Source organism: Hippocampus guttulatus, chromosome 15, assembly GCF_054856545.1.
Source record: "Hippocampus guttulatus isolate MCC_2025c chromosome 15, RoL_Hgut_1.0, whole genome shotgun sequence".
NCBI lineage: Eukaryota > Metazoa > Chordata > Actinopteri > Syngnathiformes > Syngnathidae > Hippocampus > Hippocampus guttulatus.
Genome location: NC_141275.1, coordinates 16,038,658 through 16,057,260, shown reverse-complemented (window position 1 = coordinate 16,057,260; position 18,603 = coordinate 16,038,658). Strand labels below are relative to the sequence as shown.

Genomic DNA, 18,603 nt, shown 5'->3' with positions numbered 1-18,603 from the left:
ATATGTGTCTGCAATGCAGACTGCATTTTACATTATTTAAGAGTCTACTTTGTATATTATTCATCAGTGGTGGTGCACACTGGTGTTAATATAGGCGTCTAAAACTCAGGTTGCGATTGAAATGCATCAAAACAGTATAACAGGTGAACAAAACGGTTTGTTTTTCGCCAATTGGTGTCTCTAAATGTTCGCATTTGACGTAAAAATGAAAATTTGTGGGCAGATGATACGGCGTCCACTGTGGGGACGAGGAAGGGGGCGGGGAAGCAGGAAAGCTTCCTTCCGAACGGTCTCCGTTTTGCGCATGCGCACTTGGCATCGCTCTCGCCGCTTATTAATTTTTAATGGAAAATGGCTGCGTTTCTCGTCTAAAGCCGCGGAAGCAGCAGATTAGGGAAAAAAATACAAGATAACCATCCTTATTTTTTAGTCACAGTTCACGTGTTAGCGTTTGAAACCAAGGCTGTACGATGCGGTGACGCCTCCCCCCCAGAGGCAAGAAGAAGAAAAGCGGTGTCGTGAAGGGGCAAAAAATGAACCCGTTTGCGCTCTGAAGGATGAAAAATCTTTTTTTTTAAATTACTTATTCCTTAACTATTTACGCGCGGACCTCAGACGACCATTAACCTAAGGTATGAATGTCATCATCTAAACAAGTGCTAATTGTGAACACGGGTGTTTTTATTATTTATATCTTGGCTTTTAAATACTAGCATTGATGCTAACGCTTGTCTTAAAAAAGAAGAAAAAGAACCATTGTACGCTGCTCGCCGTTTCATCACACAAGATGCCAGAACCGAAAGCGGTGCACGCGGTTTGGATTTATTTTTTTTCAATTTATTTTTATATATTTTGTGAATGAGTTTCACCCACACTAAAGATAAGTAGGACCAGAGTCCTGCACACACCTCCCGGTTTACCCATCGCTCACTCTGCTTGTTTATCTTGCTGCTGAAATGATCAAGAAGCTCTTTCTGTCCCTTTCTCGATGCTATTCAATGTCGAAAGTGCTCGCATAAAACAAAAAAAAAAGTTTGGACGAATTTTCCTTTCTGTTGTTTTTAAGTTGTCATGTTTTAAAGAAAAAAAACATCCCTAACCTAGCCAAGGCACACATTTCCCATTCGAAAAAAAAATTCACAGCATCAACCAAAGAAAATGTTCACAAATGGGCGGTTCATAGCCAATCGATACCTGTTGAACTATTAGACGCTCGTCCCCACATAAATTTATATACCATGTCTTGCTACACATTCATCCAAATAACATACACAATATGTATTCTATGCAAAACGTGATGGAGCATGAATATGTCAACATGAATGTCTTTGTACAGGCTAGGAGCATGATTAATTTCCTGTACAAGTGTGTTCAGTGCACACTGCAGAGAATGTGGAATGAATGTCCAATGTGACAATCTTGATAATCCACAAAAGCAGTGCATTGAAGTCATTAGAGTCAATTCAACTCAGGGGATGTTGGTGAGTATGTGCCACTTTGTTTTATGCCGTCAACAGCAATGTGTTTTTTAATCCTATTTAAAATCCCCGCACTTCCCCCCTCGCCCAAAAAAATTCCCTTCGCTTTCTCCCGCAACCCGTTTAGGCAGCAAACTGGATGTTGTCCTCTGCTTGTTGTAGTGAGCTCCCCATTGCTATAAAGTGACATGAATTATTCAGACAAACATTCCTCACCGCGGACTAAATTCTCAATAGAAAAAAATGTTTTCAGTGAATTATGCGCGACTAACCAGCTGTGCTGGCCCCACACAGAAGATGATGCGCCAGGTGACGAGCGGCGACTTCTGCATGAACGCCAGGCCGTCATGCCTGGCCGAGGATGCCCACCACCCCGCCACACACTTTGACCTCTGCCCCACGCAGCCCAACAAGTTCTACCCACCTCCGCCACCGCCTTCGTCCGTCCAAATGACGCTCGCGTCCATGGCGGCGCCCGGGCCCGGGCTCAAGCCCATGGCGTGCCCCCGACAGGAAGTCCTGGGCCCTGCCAAGCTCCCTGCCGGCAAAAGCGGCGACCCGGCGGCGGGGGGGGACAACGGTAAGAAGAAGAGCAAAGGAGGCGGCAAGACGGGGCGGCGTGGTCGCCCGCTGGGCACCACCAAACTGGCCGGCTACCGGACCAGCACGGGACGGCCGTTGGGCACCACCCGCGCCGCCGGCTTCAAAACCAGCCCCGGCAGGCCGCTGGGCACCACCAGGGCAGCGGGCTACAAGGTGAGCCCTGGGCGGCCCCCCGGGAGCATCAAGGGTCTCTCCCGCCTCAACAAACTGCCGTACGGCGGCGCATGCAGCGGAGCCGCCTTCCCGTACCCGCTAGCGCACAAGGAGATCATCTGTGAAGCCTCCTGCAAGGACAAGACCCCCACGGAATGAGGTAACCCCACTTTTTTAAGATGATGGATTTTTTTTTCCTTTTTAATATATAAATCCGCTTCCCCGGTATCTCTTTTCTATTATCTCACAAACGATATTTCTACCCACTCCGAATGGGGAATTGAGGAAAAAGACATTTGTGCAACAGCGCGCCCTGTGAAGGCACCACGAACGTTGCCTTCAACGGTTTAGGACACTCCAACGGTGGAGTTCGAAATGGAATCAGTCATTGATCGCCTTCACATGATGTGACAGTTTGGTGATCCGCGGGCGTGGCTCCATGTAGCTTTTTTTTGAGAGTGGGGGGGGGGGGGGGGTGTTGGTCCAGTGTGAGTGTGTGTTCACCTAATGACAATACAGAGTCTCCCCGCATATTTGTGTCCATGGATGTATCCGTTATAAATGGGGGGAAAACCTATTTGGTGTTTTTGTGATCAGGCCAAAGCCATGTCTAATTTAAAAGTATTGCTTTGGTGCCAACCACAGTCAACCCGCCTCCATGGCAGGGGTTCCGTTCTCGACCAATAACAGGATACGGCATCATAGAAATACTCCACTTCGGCATGATTTTGGAACTCAACTCGGCTGTCTTTATAGAGCACTTTAAAACATTCATGGCAAGAGCAATGCATCAAACCAAAATATTGTCCAAACGGTGTACTGATGATCCCTTTCGTATTTACAGGACACAAAGCCTGTTTTGTTTTGTTCTTTCCCAAAAGGTAATCTATAAGTCAATATAACTTCTCATCTGACAATATACATCAAGTATCGTGTCCAAGGATGCACATTTGAAAGTTCAAGTCCAGCATCAAAAGCAGGACCAAAGATGATCTTCAACAAAAAAACGAGGCTGAGCTGAAATACTTGACGTTTTCTTTCTTCCTCTTTCAAATTTAGTGTCAAACAAAATGGGGGGTGGGAGGGGGGTCATCTATTGGCCAAAAATTTTGAATTACATCCACAATCTGCCGGAATGCACACGCTACAATTTTAAATAATTATGTCCTCAGAAGCTTTTTTTGTACTTTACTATTGGATTAATTATATTTATTGTAAAAATAAATTATATTCTTTTTTTTTTTTCCTTTTCCCCCTCCCCAGTTCCCAGACTTGCTCCCAAGTGTGTTTTCATGCTCCAGTATTAGGGCTTGAAGCCGCTTGTCGACGACACAGCGACGTTGAAATCTTTGAGCTGACTAGACTCTAATTGTGTTTTGTTTTTTCCCTTCAATCGGCCAAGTTGCAAAACGCTTTTGTACGACCCACACTAAGGACCATAAATGCAGTTTCATTAATTAGGACATCATTGTTGACATTTTATTTTATTTTCTTTTATTTTTTTAAACTAGAACTCAGTGCTGACATGACGAAAGTGCAAAACTCGCCCATTTGGCCCCTTTCACGTTGGTGAGGAGTCCAAAAATGTTCCATCTGGTGCAATAATCTTGTCACATGTCTTTCATACTAGACAATGTTTTTAGCAGTATTATTGCGCTCGTGTTTTGATAAATGTGTGTTGCGTGTTTGTGTGGCACCTTTGGACCAAAGAATATGAATGATGTCATTCATTTCAGCAACACAAAGAGAATAAAAAGCACTTCACGCTTCAAACAATTGTTACATTCGTCTGACGTTTCATTAGGCACACAGGTACCTAATGGAGCGGCTGTAAAACATTCTGTAAATATACCTCACGTTTAATTAGTTTGTCTTCTTACTACTTACTACTTTTTTTTAACGCTCTACTTTTCCAAAACCCCTTTTTCACTTTATAGGAATCTAAATATTGTATAATTTTATTTTTTTGTCCTAGTTTCACAACTTTTTCAGTTTCCCCTTTTTGGCTCATCATTCACTCCCCAAATTATGGTGTTTTTTAAATTTCTTAAACAGTCTAGTTTGCTTTGATGCCCTTGCATGCGGAAAACAGTTCTCAATGCATTTTATTTTTCAGCTTGAAGAACAGTAAAACAATGCACACGCTCACCCGGGGCCTGCTGTTGGCCACAGCTCACGCCCAGACACGAATGCAAAGGGACTACCGCTCAGATGTCCTTGTCATTCATGAACAAGTCAACAAAAGTCACCCACATGCGCATATGGTCATGGTGTTCCGACATTGGGTGAAATGAAAGGTGCAAAGAAGTGGCTGTGGGGTTGCTATGATAACTTTCTCATGCAACTAAGCCGAAACATAAGGCCATTTTGTTCAATAGAGACGTGATTTTGTATGGAAACGTTGACATGAATGGACCGTGCTTGGTTTGAAGTCATTTTTCCTCTCGCTGCCGTCATCAATATAACATCAAGACATGTAAATAATGTCGACGCGGTTCGGTGAAAAAAAAAAACAACTTTGTCTATATAGTTGTTCATTTTAGTCCTGCATGGTTGTTGTGGAGTGTCCAAAAGTTGTGTAATAAAGACGAACCTGACACGTTTTTTTTCTCCCTTTCTCTTTTTATTGCTTATGCTGCCGTTGTAAATATTAAACAAAAAGACATTTTTCAGTATAATTTCAATGTTTAAAAATGCCACGACATGATGGAAAACCATTTTTGAATAATAAATCACAAAATAATTATGAACTTAAGTGAAAGGGGCTTGGTAAAAAAAAGGACTGTATATATTTTTTTACTTTTATGACTTATGACCATATTAGAAAATGTCTTCCCCCAAATGACTTGTTTCTCGTTTTTTTTTTTGAGTGTATATCTAGCATTTCCATCAAATTATTACCGGATTCGTTCAATTTTAACGGGTCGGTCGTAAAATGTCCTCCGATTCTAGAATGACACAATTATAGATTATTTGTATGTACAGTACTGTACAAGGTTTGTCACTGCCAGTATGCACGAAAAGTTATAAAACATGTTGGAAAAATACTAATCAAATCCGTGGTTTTCAGTGATTAGTTTATTGTTGGATATTGATCCAAGATGTGTTAATCGAATTGAAAAAAAAGAAACCAAATCATTTCGCTTCAAACGAGAATCTGTCCACAAACGGATGTTGGGAGACGGTGTTACATTTTGAGCCGTCCGCTGTCGGGCTCCTAAACCAAGTTCCGCTTCGCTAAATAGTAGCCTTCGACCTCGCCAACATGTCTTAACTGTAGCGACACGCAGCTGTGACCCATTTCTGAAAGAAACATGTCGAGGACTGTTTCGGCGACTTTTAAACTGTCTTCAATGTTATTGTTCGTTTGGGTGTTGAGCTTTCGGCCGGCGACATCGCAGGGTAAGTGACGGCGAGCTTAGCGGTCGTCGTGCTAGCAAAACGTGACGCTTCGGATGGCAACTTAACGCTCGTGATTCCGCACAAATTATTCATTGAATCGCTTAGTTGCCGCGACGTGTCATGTGCGTTTGCGTCGAACAGTCTTGGGAATCAGTCGTCACTGGACACATTGGGCATAAACTCGGTTGAACGCTCAGGTTTTACAAACCGGTTGCAAACACATCTCACAGATGGAATAACTATGTCGGAAATCCATTCATTTGTTTCCATTTGTGATCGAATCCCTAATTGACATCCAAAAATTGTTGCAATTGCTGATATCAACGGTTCAAAAATTGTAAATGTACCATAAAACTGAATTGAATTAAACTGAAAAGCCTCAATTGGTAACTTTATAAAGAGCAAACCCCAAACAGGGCAGGCATTGTTGGACAAGCAATCAAAAAGTGAACTTTCTGTAATGCAATGAACGAGCCTTGCCGCGAGTCATGAAAAGCGATGATGGCAAAGCATTATTTACCATGACCCTTTAAATGTATTCTTTCTCAGAGAACGATAAGTCCACGCTGTCGGAAGAGGAAGCGGTAGCGACGTTGCGCTCAGAGGGCGTCCCTGAACTTGCGGAGGGCGAGGATCCGATGTTCCTCAAGCGTCAGTTCAAAACGGCTGAGATGGCCGATGCCGTGATGGGTAGTGAGGCCGCCATCGACCCGTCCGACATGGAGTCTCTCTTCCCCAAGAACGTCCAAGACGCCCGGTCGGGCTTCTCGCCGCCTTGTGACGACGGTGCAGAGTGTCCCCCCGCCGAGGACGAAGATGCCGAGATGTCTCAGCAGGTACGACGAGATGTCCTCGGTCATACTGTACGTGTGGACGTGTTGTGATGATTACGGTGGCGTAGGTGACGTTGGAAATGGTCCACGCTCCCGCCGCCGAGGAGAAGAACGCAGAGGCCGCCAAGACCTTCAAGGTCAACTGCGACCAGAGAAACGTCAGCAGCGTGGACACCTTGGCCGTTAACGTCCTCAACGCATCGCAGGTAACGCGCCTTAGCTGCGCACACTGGAACACTTTTCGGTGAGGGAGATGCAGCGGTTCTGAAAAGTCCACACATCCTCAAATGCCATATTTTGGTGATGTATCTAAAAAAAATTTGACCAAGATGAATCAACACTTTGTCCAGCTCTATGTGACCTTTAACCTGTACAACTCAATTGGGGGGAAAAAAGGGAATTTTTCTTGAGCTGAGGGAGTAAGAAGAAAGTCCTGAGATCACGTGGTTGCATTAAGTGTGCACACCCACCAAAACTGAACGGTAGCAGGGCCGCTATTGTCCTAAAGAGTGACTTTGGTGTTCCCTTCAGGACCTGATGGAGTTCTTGAGCGTCAATGGCAGCGAGTGCTCCGTGGTGCTCTTCTTCACGGCCTGGTGCCAATTCTCGGCCGGCCTGGCGCCGCACTTTAACGCGTTGCCTCGGGTCTTTCCTGCCGTGCACTTCCTGGCCCTGGACGCCTCAACGCACAGCAGGTGACCGCCGCCAACGCGACCGGACGCGGCCGCGTGTCTTCCTTCGGTGTCGGCGAGAATGCGGAGTAAACGGCTGGAAAACCGTTGGTGCAGTTCTGCTCATATCCTCTAGGGGGTGGCAATGTGCATCACAAAAGGGGCTGCCAGTCAGAGTGAGTTCGTTATTTTAGTGACAGTGTGCGCGTAAAACAGTGAGTTTGTGTGAGTGAGAGACGGTTAGTGACCGTGCGAGCGCTCGCGTGTGCACGCGCGTGTGTTTGTGTGTACTGAGCGTATGTAAGAGTGCGACTGCCCCCTTTCGGAGGCGTGCATGAATTCCTCTGACTAGCTTGAGGAAAGGTGGCCGTTTCCGTGCCAATTCCAACACAAAGGACGCAAGCAAGCCACAGCGTCAAAAGCCGCTCCATGTGTTTCGCCAGCCTATCGACGCGTTTCGGGACGGTGGCGGTGCCCAACATCCTCCTCTTCCAAGGGGCCAAACCCATGGCTCGCTTCAACCACTCCGAGAGAACCCTGGACACGCTGGCCTCCTTCATTACCAACCAGACGGGTGAATAGCAAATCAAACGGGCACATGTCCGAAAGCCGCGCGCCCCAAAAAAATAACTCTGTCCACGCGCGCTTCTTCCCAAGGGTTGGAGGCGGGGCCGGAGAGAAACGTGACGGCGGCCGACCACCTGGGCCCGCTGGCCGGCGTGCCTGTCGCTTGTGTCGATTGGCTGCTGGTCTTCTCCGTGCTCTTCATCGCCAGCTTCACCGCCTACGGGATCCTACGCGCCGACAGCATCCGCTGGCTCATCCCGGGACATGAGCACGAACATCAGGACTGACCCAAACGCCGGAGTGAACGGACGCTCCCCTTTTCTCACGATTGGTTTCATGGAGAACATTTCTAGTAAAGATGCTGCGGTGAGGCCGCTGAGCGAGTGTGTGAGACTTGGTTTGACTGCGGGCGGGGCCACTCACAAAATAGCTTCACGCGGGTTCACTGCACACATGTACCGATTTTTACCCGTTTAACAGATTCTGCATTTGACAAGGAAGAAGACTGAGAGCATGTGTGGTCTCACTGCTCTTATAGAGCAGTGCCGCCGCCCCCTTCCTCAAGGACAAGTCTCACGGCCCATTTGGCATCGGGCCGCACGGAGTGATTGACGGGGGCTAAAATATGACCACGACCCGGTCCCTTTTGGCCAAAAGCTTGGGGACTCCGTTTATAAACGAAAACAGTGTGAGAGCCTGCGGACATTCACAGATGCATACTTAGTAACAACACAAAGCTCGCAATGGTGAACAAGTAAGAAAACGCAGAGCACAAACTTCAGTTGTAAAGGATAGCGTTTAACAATGGTTGCAGATTTTTTTTTCTCCCGTCCGTGGTCCGATGGCACTTGATCAGGATGTCACACTGTAGCGACATGTAGTAACCTGGCGCATAAAGTGGTCATTTTAAGCAGGCGGTGACGTGAACAGCTCCGGTGCAAAGTGAGGACTTCGGTCGAGTGTGTGGCGTTGCGAGGGGGACAGAAGGAGTTTACGAGTGGCGGTGGAGGAGGACAACCCGCGGAGCGCCACAGAATGTCCTGGTTAATATTTAGCCCAGCAGTCAGCAGCCTTTGGCCCCGCACTCGGCTCGCGTTCACCGGCCTGAGCCTGTCTCATATCACCAGGAGCTCTACTAAAATGGTGAGTGAATTACAAGGCCACGTCGCGTGTGTCTTTTTTATTATTAAGTATGCATCCGCGTGGCTCCGCTGTGACGTAACACTTCCGCCTGACCCCGTCGGTAAAAGGTGTTGAAAGAAGGGAAACGCGTGAGGTCGAAAAGTACTGCGAGTAAACACAATTTGAGACTGTTCTCGGGCATCGTATGAGTCGTCGTCCAGATCGGCTAATGTGTGAGGTCAGGTGACTGAAATATTTCAACGTTTATTTGGTTTCGATGTCATCTGTGGGACCACTGGGAGTGTCTTATACATTTGTTTCTTTCTCTGCCGAGTTCTTTTTGTCACATCTTTACGACGCCGAATTGAATATCGAGTGATAAGATATAACAGAGCAGCCCGAATTGTTAAATTCAGAGCATCAATAATAATAACAGTATTGTGCCTTTAAAATAGTTGGTAATTCATGGTCATTAGTTCGGTGGTCCCAGCTTGCCTGTTGTGTCGGTTTTCATTATTGATGGCGGCGCACTGCCATCTCGTGGCTCCAGCGGGCATCGCACACACAAAGCATCTTTCTTGCCAAGTGTCTATTTACCAAAATCTCCCGTTGTAATATGTGTTGTGTCAACAAAACACGCTAACTTGTTGTTTGTGCAGTCATCGGACTCCCATTGGCTTGCTCCGGCTGACCGGGACCAGCATGTGATGGAGTTGAGGGCCACAGGCTGGATGGAGGTGGAGGACCGTGACGCAATCTACAAGGAGCTTCACTTTAAAACCTTCAACCAGGTGTGTTTGCTAAATTGCTCCAAAAAAGTATTACCGGTAACAGTTTTACCACCTTAACCTGTGTGCTTGGTGTATTCGGATGCGCGCATAGACTCTTAAAAATTCAATATACCGTTCTTGCGGGGGGGGGGGGGATTTGGCCCACTCCTTTAACAAACTCCAACTGGTTAGTTACTGCCAAATTTGAAAGGGCAATCCTGGACACGCTTAGATCGCGTTTCCATTCATATTTTGATTAAAGTTGCATTACTTTTTTTTTTTTTTTTTTCGAGGGGGGGTAATATGAGATTTTATTTTGATGTCATATTTATTGCCCAGCCCTTATATTTGCTCAATGAGCAAAAACAACATTAGGGTAAGATTGTTGCCTGTCAATTTATGAATGTACAGTAGTTGTAGTATTATTTTACATATACTTATGTGGCCTTACCATTGCCGTAAAAACGTTTATATTCCGTAAAAGAAGCAATGCAAAGAATCAAGTTTAATAGGTGACATTTAAAGACACACCCAAGATAAGCTAATGCTATTGCCAAAAGAACAAAACACCCAAGTTGTATAAAATTTGGTTGGGGACGTTCAAGGCCGCTTAGCGGACTTCCTCTAATCCCGCCGCTTGTTTTAGCCCCTGGGAAGCGTGCTGTTTTCGCCCTTTTTACACTTCCCCGCTTTTGAAGTGGAGGTCGGCCTCCCCACGCGGGCTGCCTCCTCCTCTCCCCTTACCGCCGCATGTCGCCCCGCGTTAGGCTGACACGAGCCAGGTGGCCCTTCCTTTCGCAAACAAATCAAATTGGTTAAAAAGTTTCATCTGGCCATTGTTTAAAAGAAAAAAAAAAAAAAAGCCTTCGCGGGCCTGGAGTTGTCCCAGTCTGGACAAATGTTGGCAAAGCTCATCATGAAATTAATTTTCATCAGGCATGCGGAGGCCTCGCTTTGCCCACAAAACAAAAGAAGTTTTTTTTTTGGGGGGGGTGACAATTCCAATTTGGCTGCGACGCGCAGAAGTACAACATGGCAAGTTTAAGCCTCAGCCACAAGTTCCACGGGCAGAATTTTTGGCTTGGAAACAGGAGTTTAGAACAGCCAGACATAGCTTTCCCCCGTCCCATTAAAACCACGGGAGGAGGATATTAGTGATGGGCAAAAAAAAAAATGTGATGACAACCATAGATCTGGAAGAAGGAAAAGTAGCCAAAACAGTTTTGGACTGTGGATGAAAAAATAAAATCATGAAAAATGTCAAAACGCCCTCTAACATTTGTGTCCATCTTGTCTTTAAAAAGGTGCCGTTTAAAAAAAATATGACATGCACCAAAATTCTTCTTCCACGCCGGGCCCTTCCAAATAGTTGTCAGGTGTTTTTTTTTTGTTTTGTTTTGTTTTTTTAATTTGCGTACTCATTACGTTCAATTGTAAGGTATTAATGACGGCCACCAAAGAAGCAACGCTTGCAATCACAACCCCCCCCCCTGCTAACTCCCTCCCCCAAAAGGAAATGTAATTATATAAAAATATATATATATACACCTATATATATATATAATAAAAGGCCACTTTCCCTCAATGACCTTTAGGGGGCGTTAGAGCCGCACTCCCCATCAATAAAAGGCGCGGCGTTTCCAGCTGGACTTGCTTGCTTGTCCCCCAGTTGATTTGCTTCCCTTCGATTTGAGCGAGTGGAAAGCGTCAGGCGGCGAGCGCCCCCGCCACTAGCCCCCTTTTCCTCATCAGACCGGCCTTCCGAGAGGCGGCGTCCGCGCCCAGTGGAAACGTCGGGACGGGATGGCATCATGTGGTGTCGCGCCAGCTTCCTTTTTGAAAAGTGCGTTGATGCGCTCATGTTGTTTAGCGATGCCGCCATCTGCTTCGCATTTGGCCGCGACTGTTTGCTTTGGAACGGACGCCGCACGCAAACTGCCGGGGGATTACGCTCCTCTACGTAGGCAAGAGCGTGGCCTTTATTTGTTTCCATTTATTTGTTGATTGGCGGCATCCAAGATAGAACTGCTGGCGGTTTGATGTTTGTCGAGCAAGCCATCCTATAGTCTCGGACTCGCTTTCATTCTTCCTCTTTCAGTAGCGCACCCTGAACATTTGGGGGGAAAAAAAAGAAATAAAAATCATCCCCCGAAACCGGTTGGACTGACTGACAGGAAAATTTGGTGGACCCGTCAATGATGAGAGGACCCACCAAAAAGTCCCCAAAGGACAATCGAACAGGAAGTCTGCCGTTCGGGTTTGCGGCTGCCGTTTCGGGTCAATTCCTTTTCGTAGTTCCCCTGGAAAGTCGGGTAAATTCAGCCCGTGACACGGCTTTCGCTGATTGATACCAAATTGGGTGCCTGCATTTATGAAACCGGACGCACCAAAGTCTCAAGCGGGCATGCCCCAAATTGAACGGGAAAGAGACCATTATGGTTTGAAGCACCCAATTTGGACAAATTCCTCCAGTCGCGCTCGATGGACACGACGGATTTCACAGATGGACACGACATGAGGTCCATGTGTCCATCAGTCAAGTCTCGAGGACGCGTGCGCTCCAATTGAACAGGAAGTGGCTCATTTTGCTCTGCAGCGGCCATTTTGGGCCCTATTTCTTTCCTCGTCCCCCCCCCCCCCAAAGTTTGAAAAACGTAGCCCACTGATTTCACTGATGCACACCAAAATTGCTCAATGTGTCTGTCATAATAGGATGCCCAAAAAAAAAAAAAAGTGCCCCAAATTGAACAGGAAGTCGGCCATGTTGGTTCGAAGCAGCCATTTTGACAAGCCACCCCCGGCACTAAGAGGAAAAACCTCATCGAGCAGGCCCGCCATTCAGTCGAAACTTGTTCCGACGAAGAGCAACACCATCTGTCCGTCATCTTCCGCGAATCGGGATGCCGCCTGCGAGCCAGCGAGCAGATGGAGAGTGCGGACTTTTGCTCGCGGTCGGGCCTTGGCCGCCAGCTGGAAGCTTCTGGAAGGACGGATGAGACGTAAGAGGCGCGGCCCCCCGTCATCGGCCTCATTGGCCGTCGACCTTGGGGGGGGCGTGGTTACGCGCTAACCGTCGGGTGCGCGATTGGCGTCCCGACAAGAATGTCGCCGTGCGCGCGCGCGTTTGGGCCGGCGAGAGGCGAGGCGCAATCTGCATGCACTTAGTCCTGGCAAGGCGGAGCGGGCGCTCGTCTTAAGCCCCCTTTTGGACGGCGCGGCGGCGGAAAGCCGATCTGTAAATAACAGACATGTGTTCCTTCCAGGCGGCGGCGGTCAGAGCGTCTCATCCCGTGTTGTGTGACAATCACGCCGTAATAGCTGCAAAATGGCCGACGGGGAGCCGGGCTGCGGCGCAGGGGTTGACGGGGCGACTCTTGTGGTTCTGATTATTGGAGGAGGGGGGCCTGCCCAGCGTCACGTCAAATTAGCGCACTTTGACAGCTGCGCCGCTGCGGAGGGGGCGGCGGCGGCGGCGGCGGGCCTGTAGCGCACCTGAAAGAAAGTTTCGGGATGAGCTGAAATGACGTCACGAGGACATAAAAAAAAAAAAGCGGCAGCTCAGCTCTGACGGAATGTCATTTTGCACATCTTAAAAGTTCAAATGAAAACTCGAGACTGGATTTGGAAAACACACCAAGAACATGATGGATGGAAATCATGAAAACGATTTTCATCTATTTGAAACGTTTATCGCGCACTCCTCCGGACGGACGCGTACGTAGCGTCCGGCGATCCGTTTCGAGTTCGGTTTAGTCGGTGGGAAGCGAAAGGCTTCATGCTCGTTTTGTTGGATGTTGTCGGCTTCAACGCGGTTCCAGTCGCACGTCCGTGTCAAGTGTTGCACTTCCGAAACGTGCTAGCCGCGTCAGTCTTAGGTTAGCATCGCCATGAGCGCGGCTGCTCCGTCTTTTCGTCGTCGTCACGAGAACGAGAACGACAACGACACTTGTCCGAACAGAGGTGGTTCTTCTCGAGGCGGGGTCGGGGTTGCCCCAAAGCGTCGCCCGGCCGAGTGCTCGTCTCCCGTTGCCGTGGTCCCGTCTCCAAGTGTGTGTGGGGGGGGGGGGGCAGCGGTTAGCGAGCTGACCCCCCTCCCGCACCCCCACCCAGCCCTCGCGTCCCGCGACCGGCCCCGAGGGAGGAGGCCCACGTCATCCGATTTCATTTGTACTTCGGGATTAGTGGACCCCCACCCACCTGGGACAAGCCCCCCCCCCCTTCATTTCTGTCTCCCAGCTCGTCTTCTCAGGCTTCAGGTTGCCTCGCACTTCTTTTGTTTCACGTCGGACTCTCCTCTGAACCTGAGCCGCGTGCTCGGCTAGCACGATGCTAGCTCAACGACCTCACCCTTCAAGTACTCTCGCGTCACGGCAACCACGTTTTCCAATCGGTCGCATTGAGCCACACTCAAACTGGCCTAACGCTGTTTGCCAAGAAGAGCCGCACCGCGGAATTGATTCTTTTGTCTTCCGTGATCACAACCGGTGTACCCATTGTGACGCATTTGATCACGGGTAAAGTGGTGAAAGTTTCCCGCAATGAATTTAAAACGACATCGCCAACAGCGTTAGCTAATCTTGCGCCGAGCTAACGCTGTTGGCGATGTATCAATGAAAGCGATGTGCAGGCGAGGTCACATTTAATCATTGGCTTCATTTGAAAATGTTGAGCGCAACAGCGATGGAAATCCCAAACGACGGCGCGTGTTGCTAGCGTAAGAGGTAGCTAACGCTAAGGCCGAGCAAACAAGCCATCGGCCGCTGCGGGGAGTTTTTTTTCCCCTCCTTGAACAGGAAACGCAGCGCTCGACCCGACGGGGCTCGTCCCAGTTGAGCGAGGACAGCAGCTGACACGGCGCCGACACGAAGCAGACCCCCTCGGAGGCCAAATTGGTGGCAGCCGGGTCAAGTTGCAGAAAAATGCCAATTACTCCCAATTGATCGGCGGGGCTTGATCGCCAATTGGCCGCCGGGTCACCTTACGCCTTCGGACTCGGGGCGGCCGAAGCGGCAAGAAAAGAAGCCGCCCGCCCGCACGCCTTTTCCTGCGCGCGTCAGGCCGCTCGCTGATGTCAGGTGGCGCGGGGGCGGCCGCGTAAACAATGGCCTTTCAGTTGATCTAATTAGGCGGGGGGGGGGGGGGGGAGGAAGTGTTTAGGGGCTTAATTGAGATTGCAGTGGGAAATTGCTCCGAAATGGGCCCGGCCGGCCGGCGGGCGCGTTCCTCGCGGCGGGCAGCGACGAGGGATTTCGCTGGGGACTTTGTAGATAATTACAAGGAGCGTAATGGCCGCATGCGTGCTGATTGGAGAGCGCCACATGCCAAGCGCCAAATAGGAAGCGTGTGTGCCTGCGCTTGCACGTGCCGCCGCCGCCGCCGCCCGCGTCGGGCTCCCAAAAGAGATTTTTTTTTTTTTTTTTTTTTTTTTTGCACGGCGAGGAAGCGACCTGGTTGCAGGGAAGCGCTGTCCTCATTTGGCTTTGCTTTACGTTTTCTCCACAATTTACAAATGTGTCTCAACGTGTGAAAAGTTGAATTCGAGTCCGCTTTCAATGGCACTTTTTTTTTCTTCAGCCTTTCATTTGAAATATTTCCTTTATTTATTTATTTTTATTTTTTGGGCCACTCACAAATTCACCTATTGGCTGCCAGACTCGGTCAGACTTTGTACGTGTCACTACGTGGAAAGAGTAGTTGTTTTTTAAAAAAAATGTTTTTCCATGTAATTTGCAGTTCTTTATTTGGTTATTTCATGACAAATACGGTAACTTTCCCAATGGGGTTTCTTCGTCTACTGTGCATTTATATTTTCAGTCTTTTACATTTCAAGGCTTGCAAAGTTCCAAGTTATATTGAAATAAAAAAAAAATGTATATGGAATTCACATCTCCATAAAAGTACAACACAATGAGAAGAATTGCCGCACCTTCAAGAATGGATCAAGCGAAAGGTTCAAAGCTGTCGGTGAAATGATCGAGACTCATTTCTCTTTTTTTTTTTTTTCATTTTTGGTTTGTGACTCGTTTCAGGCATTCGGCTTCATGTCGCGAGTGGCGCTGCAGGCTGAGAAGATGAACCATCACCCCGAGTGGTTCAACACTTACAACAAGGTGACTGGCGACGATCGGCGGCGCCCCCGTCGCCGAGGCGATATGACCTGACCACAGACATTAATCATACTCCAAATTTTTTTAAAAATGAATTTCAATCTTTTCTCAATTGGTTTTCCATTTAAATGAATTGTGTGTGTGTGTGTGTGTGTGTGTGTCTCAGGTGCACGTGACGTTGACCACGCACGACTGCGGCGGGCTGTCCAAGCGAGACATCAAGATGGCCAAGTTTATTGACAAGATCGCTCTTTCTATGTGAATTGTCCAAAAAAAAAGAAAAAAAAAGAATCCATTTCTATTTCTTTCGCGTGATGATTGTTACGGCATCCTTGATTCGTTTATCTCGGCCTTCATCGACCCGTTAGCGGCGTGAGCGTTCCTCCGAGCTGCTTGCTCGTCATGCGCAACTCTTTTTGCAATTTCGCGCAATCTATTTAGGAGCTATTTCGGTCAAAGACTCTTGCGGGTGCATTTTTTTTTTTTTTTGAGTTTTGGACCAATTCGTTGGACTCCAATTGCATGTTATGTCGTTTCTACCTGAACGCCGGTGGGTTTTTCTTTTCTTGATGGACTCGGTGGGGCGCCGGGGTCTCTGTGGCGACCAGCCTTGACTAGTTGTGGATGCGCTGAGTGCACATCAACCGCTTTCCTCAGCCACACACACACACACACACGCTTAATCCCAAAATGAGTGTGCAGCCGTGGGGCAGCTGCGTGTGCATGACATTCTTCCCCCCCCCAGCGCACGCTTGCAACCTCATACTGGTTGATTGGACTTTGGTTGTCGGGGATGCGGCAGCTTGCGACTGCCCGGATTCCACTTGACGACAATATTTCATCGAAAAGCTCCAGTCCGCAGAAAGCAGAGGCAGCGTTTTGCAGGCTGTCAAGTGCCAAGCAACAGGTGGCGCTATAATTCAGAATCGTCATGAGTAGTTCACTTTCTTGTAGTTGTATTGAATTGACCTTGTAGGTATGCGTTTGTTTTTAATTTAAATTAATCGTTTTTTTTCCTTTTATCATTTGAATCACTCTATTCAATTTTTACCTTTTAAATGTTCTATTTCTTTTGATTTTCATGTATTTCCATTCGTTTTATTTAGTGATGTTATTTTTTGTTTTTTATATTAAAATGTACATAATAAAAAATGCATTTATATCTAGACAGATAGCATGTAACAGGATATGGTGTGGGGGGGGGGGCTGGAACAGAATAGTGGTATTTCCATTCCTTATAATGGCGAAAGCGGATTTGATTCATGCGTAAACTGAGTTATGAGTAAAACTCTTAAATGAAGGTGCCATGAGACACTTGGGAATAAAGATGAAAGAAATTTTTCATTTTGTTCCCTTACCAAGCACAAAGTTGACATGCGGGGACTCCCCACTCTGAGCTTTTCAGTATTGGGGTCATGTGACCCTCTTGAGGTCATGTGGCCCCGCCCCTTTCTCATTGGTTTCTCCAAGAAGCCTCCGGAAGCCTTCCACCACCTTTTGCCAGTGAACACAAGCTAAGGTAAGTCAGCTCGCTCACCCTTTTCCAAGTCGCTTGTGTCACAAAATTGTCCGCTTTCAAAATTTCGACCGGTGGCTGTTTTGTGAAAAAGAGGCAAAATTGAGGTCTGGATGCATCGCAGCCTAACTCCTTGCGATTAACATGATGCTATCACCTGTTTGTTTGTTTGTTTGACTGACCGGCGCTCGCGGCGGCCATTTTGTTTGCCACTCGGCTCCGGTGAAAAACCTTCCTGTGTCATTTTTTTTTTTTTGGAAAAAAGGATGACAATATAAGTATATTAAACATAAGCAATCTTGGGTCATTGTTTGTTTTATGATTATAAAGGGGTGACACGCCACGAGGTGGAGGCCAGTTTGAAAGCAACAGCATTTGCGGTGGCATTTGGTGAAACAAAATGGCCGACAAATGCTATGCTAACCCTGTAAATTTCCCCATTGCGGGACAAACGAAGGATATCTTCATCTTACTTTTTACACTAAAACAAGAGTTGCGCACTTGAAGTCGAAAAGTCAATTGACGTTTGGGTTCCGTAGCAAAATATCCTCTCAAATGTGAGCTACAGAGTGACTTGGGAATATCGGAAAGAGTACGGACGCAGCATCGTGGGTGTTCTTGTTGTTTGAATAGTTGAAAAGAAGGCGACAAACAGAAGTCGAGTCAGCCACCTCGAAATTTGGTGTGACGTAACGGAGGTCATTAGCTTCTGGTGCCAAGTAGCCTTGCGCACAACTTTCAGATAAATGTTGACGGCTACAATTGGGGGGGGGGGAGTCCGAAGACTTCCGGTATACAGGAAGCACAAAAAGATTATTCCGCGGGCAAACTTATTTGGAGTTAAAACTTTTAAATTGGCAGATTGTTGAATGGGCTTTGGTCGGAAAGCACCTTACGAATCAAAAAGGACGCAGGGGGGCAGGCCACCCTCCCGGTTTTGGGGCTTTTTGAGAATCCTCATCATCATCAATACTGCAATAGGAGCGCTTGATTAGAGGCTCACTTGTGCGCTAAATGACACGTTGGGATTCGGCGGAACCAGCCAGGACCGCGCGTGGGTGTGCGCGTGCAGCTGGACTTGAGACGGTGACCTCAGAAAGCGAGTTGCTCTCGTCTTTGGACGAAGCGCCCGCGTGAGGCCCAACAGGTGGCCGCCGCTCGGCGCTGCAGGCCCTCGCGTGTGCGTTTGGTGCGGCGAGCGAACTTTGGCTTTGGCCACCTCGGAAAATGTCACCGCTTGTGCGGGAAAGAATGCCTTTTGTTTGTCTTCTATTCTTGCGGTTGACTCCTCTGAGATGGTTTTGTCCCAAGTGGGCGAGTTGTGGTGTTGGCGGTGACGCGGCGCGTGCGCGTGCGCGTGCGTTTTCTCCCGGTTTGTGCC

General features: G+C 47.9%; 3 protein-coding genes across 5 annotated transcripts; all 3 read left to right on the top strand.

Moving 5' to 3' along the window:
• The first annotated feature begins 119 nt into the window (after positions 1–119).
• On the top strand, positions 120–4,837 carry c15h5orf24 (chromosome 15 C5orf24 homolog). Of its 2 annotated transcripts, none has more exons than XM_086130870.1 (3): positions 120–1,481; positions 1,773–2,394; positions 4,351–4,837. In XM_086130870.1, the coding sequence occupies exons 1-2, from the start codon at positions 1,398–1,400 to the stop codon at positions 2,391–2,393; spliced, it is 705 nt and encodes a 234-aa protein (XP_085986996.1). In that variant the 5' UTR covers positions 120–1,397; the 3' UTR covers position 2,394; positions 4,351–4,837. The 2 variants fall into 2 exon arrangements, with proteins under 2 accessions (XP_085986996.1, XP_085986995.1); XM_086130869.1 differs by having other exon boundaries at positions 3,498–4,837.
• Positions 4,838–5,429: 592 nt separating this feature from the next.
• txndc15 (thioredoxin domain containing 15) lies at positions 5,430–8,091 on the top strand. The gene is made up of 6 exons (XM_086131511.1): positions 5,430–5,636; positions 6,186–6,472; positions 6,538–6,675; positions 7,001–7,164; positions 7,584–7,714; positions 7,798–8,091. Exons 1-6 carry the CDS (start codon positions 5,549–5,551, stop codon positions 7,992–7,994), a joined length of 1,005 nt encoding a protein of 334 aa, XP_085987637.1. The 5' UTR covers positions 5,430–5,548; the 3' UTR covers positions 7,995–8,091.
• Positions 8,092–8,226: 135 nt separating this feature from the next.
• Positions 8,227–17,048, top strand: LOC147194215 (pterin-4-alpha-carbinolamine dehydratase 2). Of its 2 annotated transcripts, none has more exons than XM_086131512.1 (4): positions 8,227–8,850; positions 9,489–9,620; positions 15,629–15,709; positions 15,873–17,048. In XM_086131512.1, the coding sequence occupies exons 1-4, from the start codon at positions 8,743–8,745 to the stop codon at positions 15,966–15,968; spliced, it is 417 nt and encodes a 138-aa protein (XP_085987638.1). In that variant the 5' UTR covers positions 8,227–8,742; the 3' UTR covers positions 15,969–17,048. The 2 variants fall into 2 exon arrangements, with proteins under 2 accessions (XP_085987638.1, XP_085987639.1); XM_086131513.1 differs by lacking the exon at positions 8,227–8,850 and adding an exon at positions 8,921–9,067.
• Positions 17,049–18,603: the final 1,555 nt, after the last annotated feature.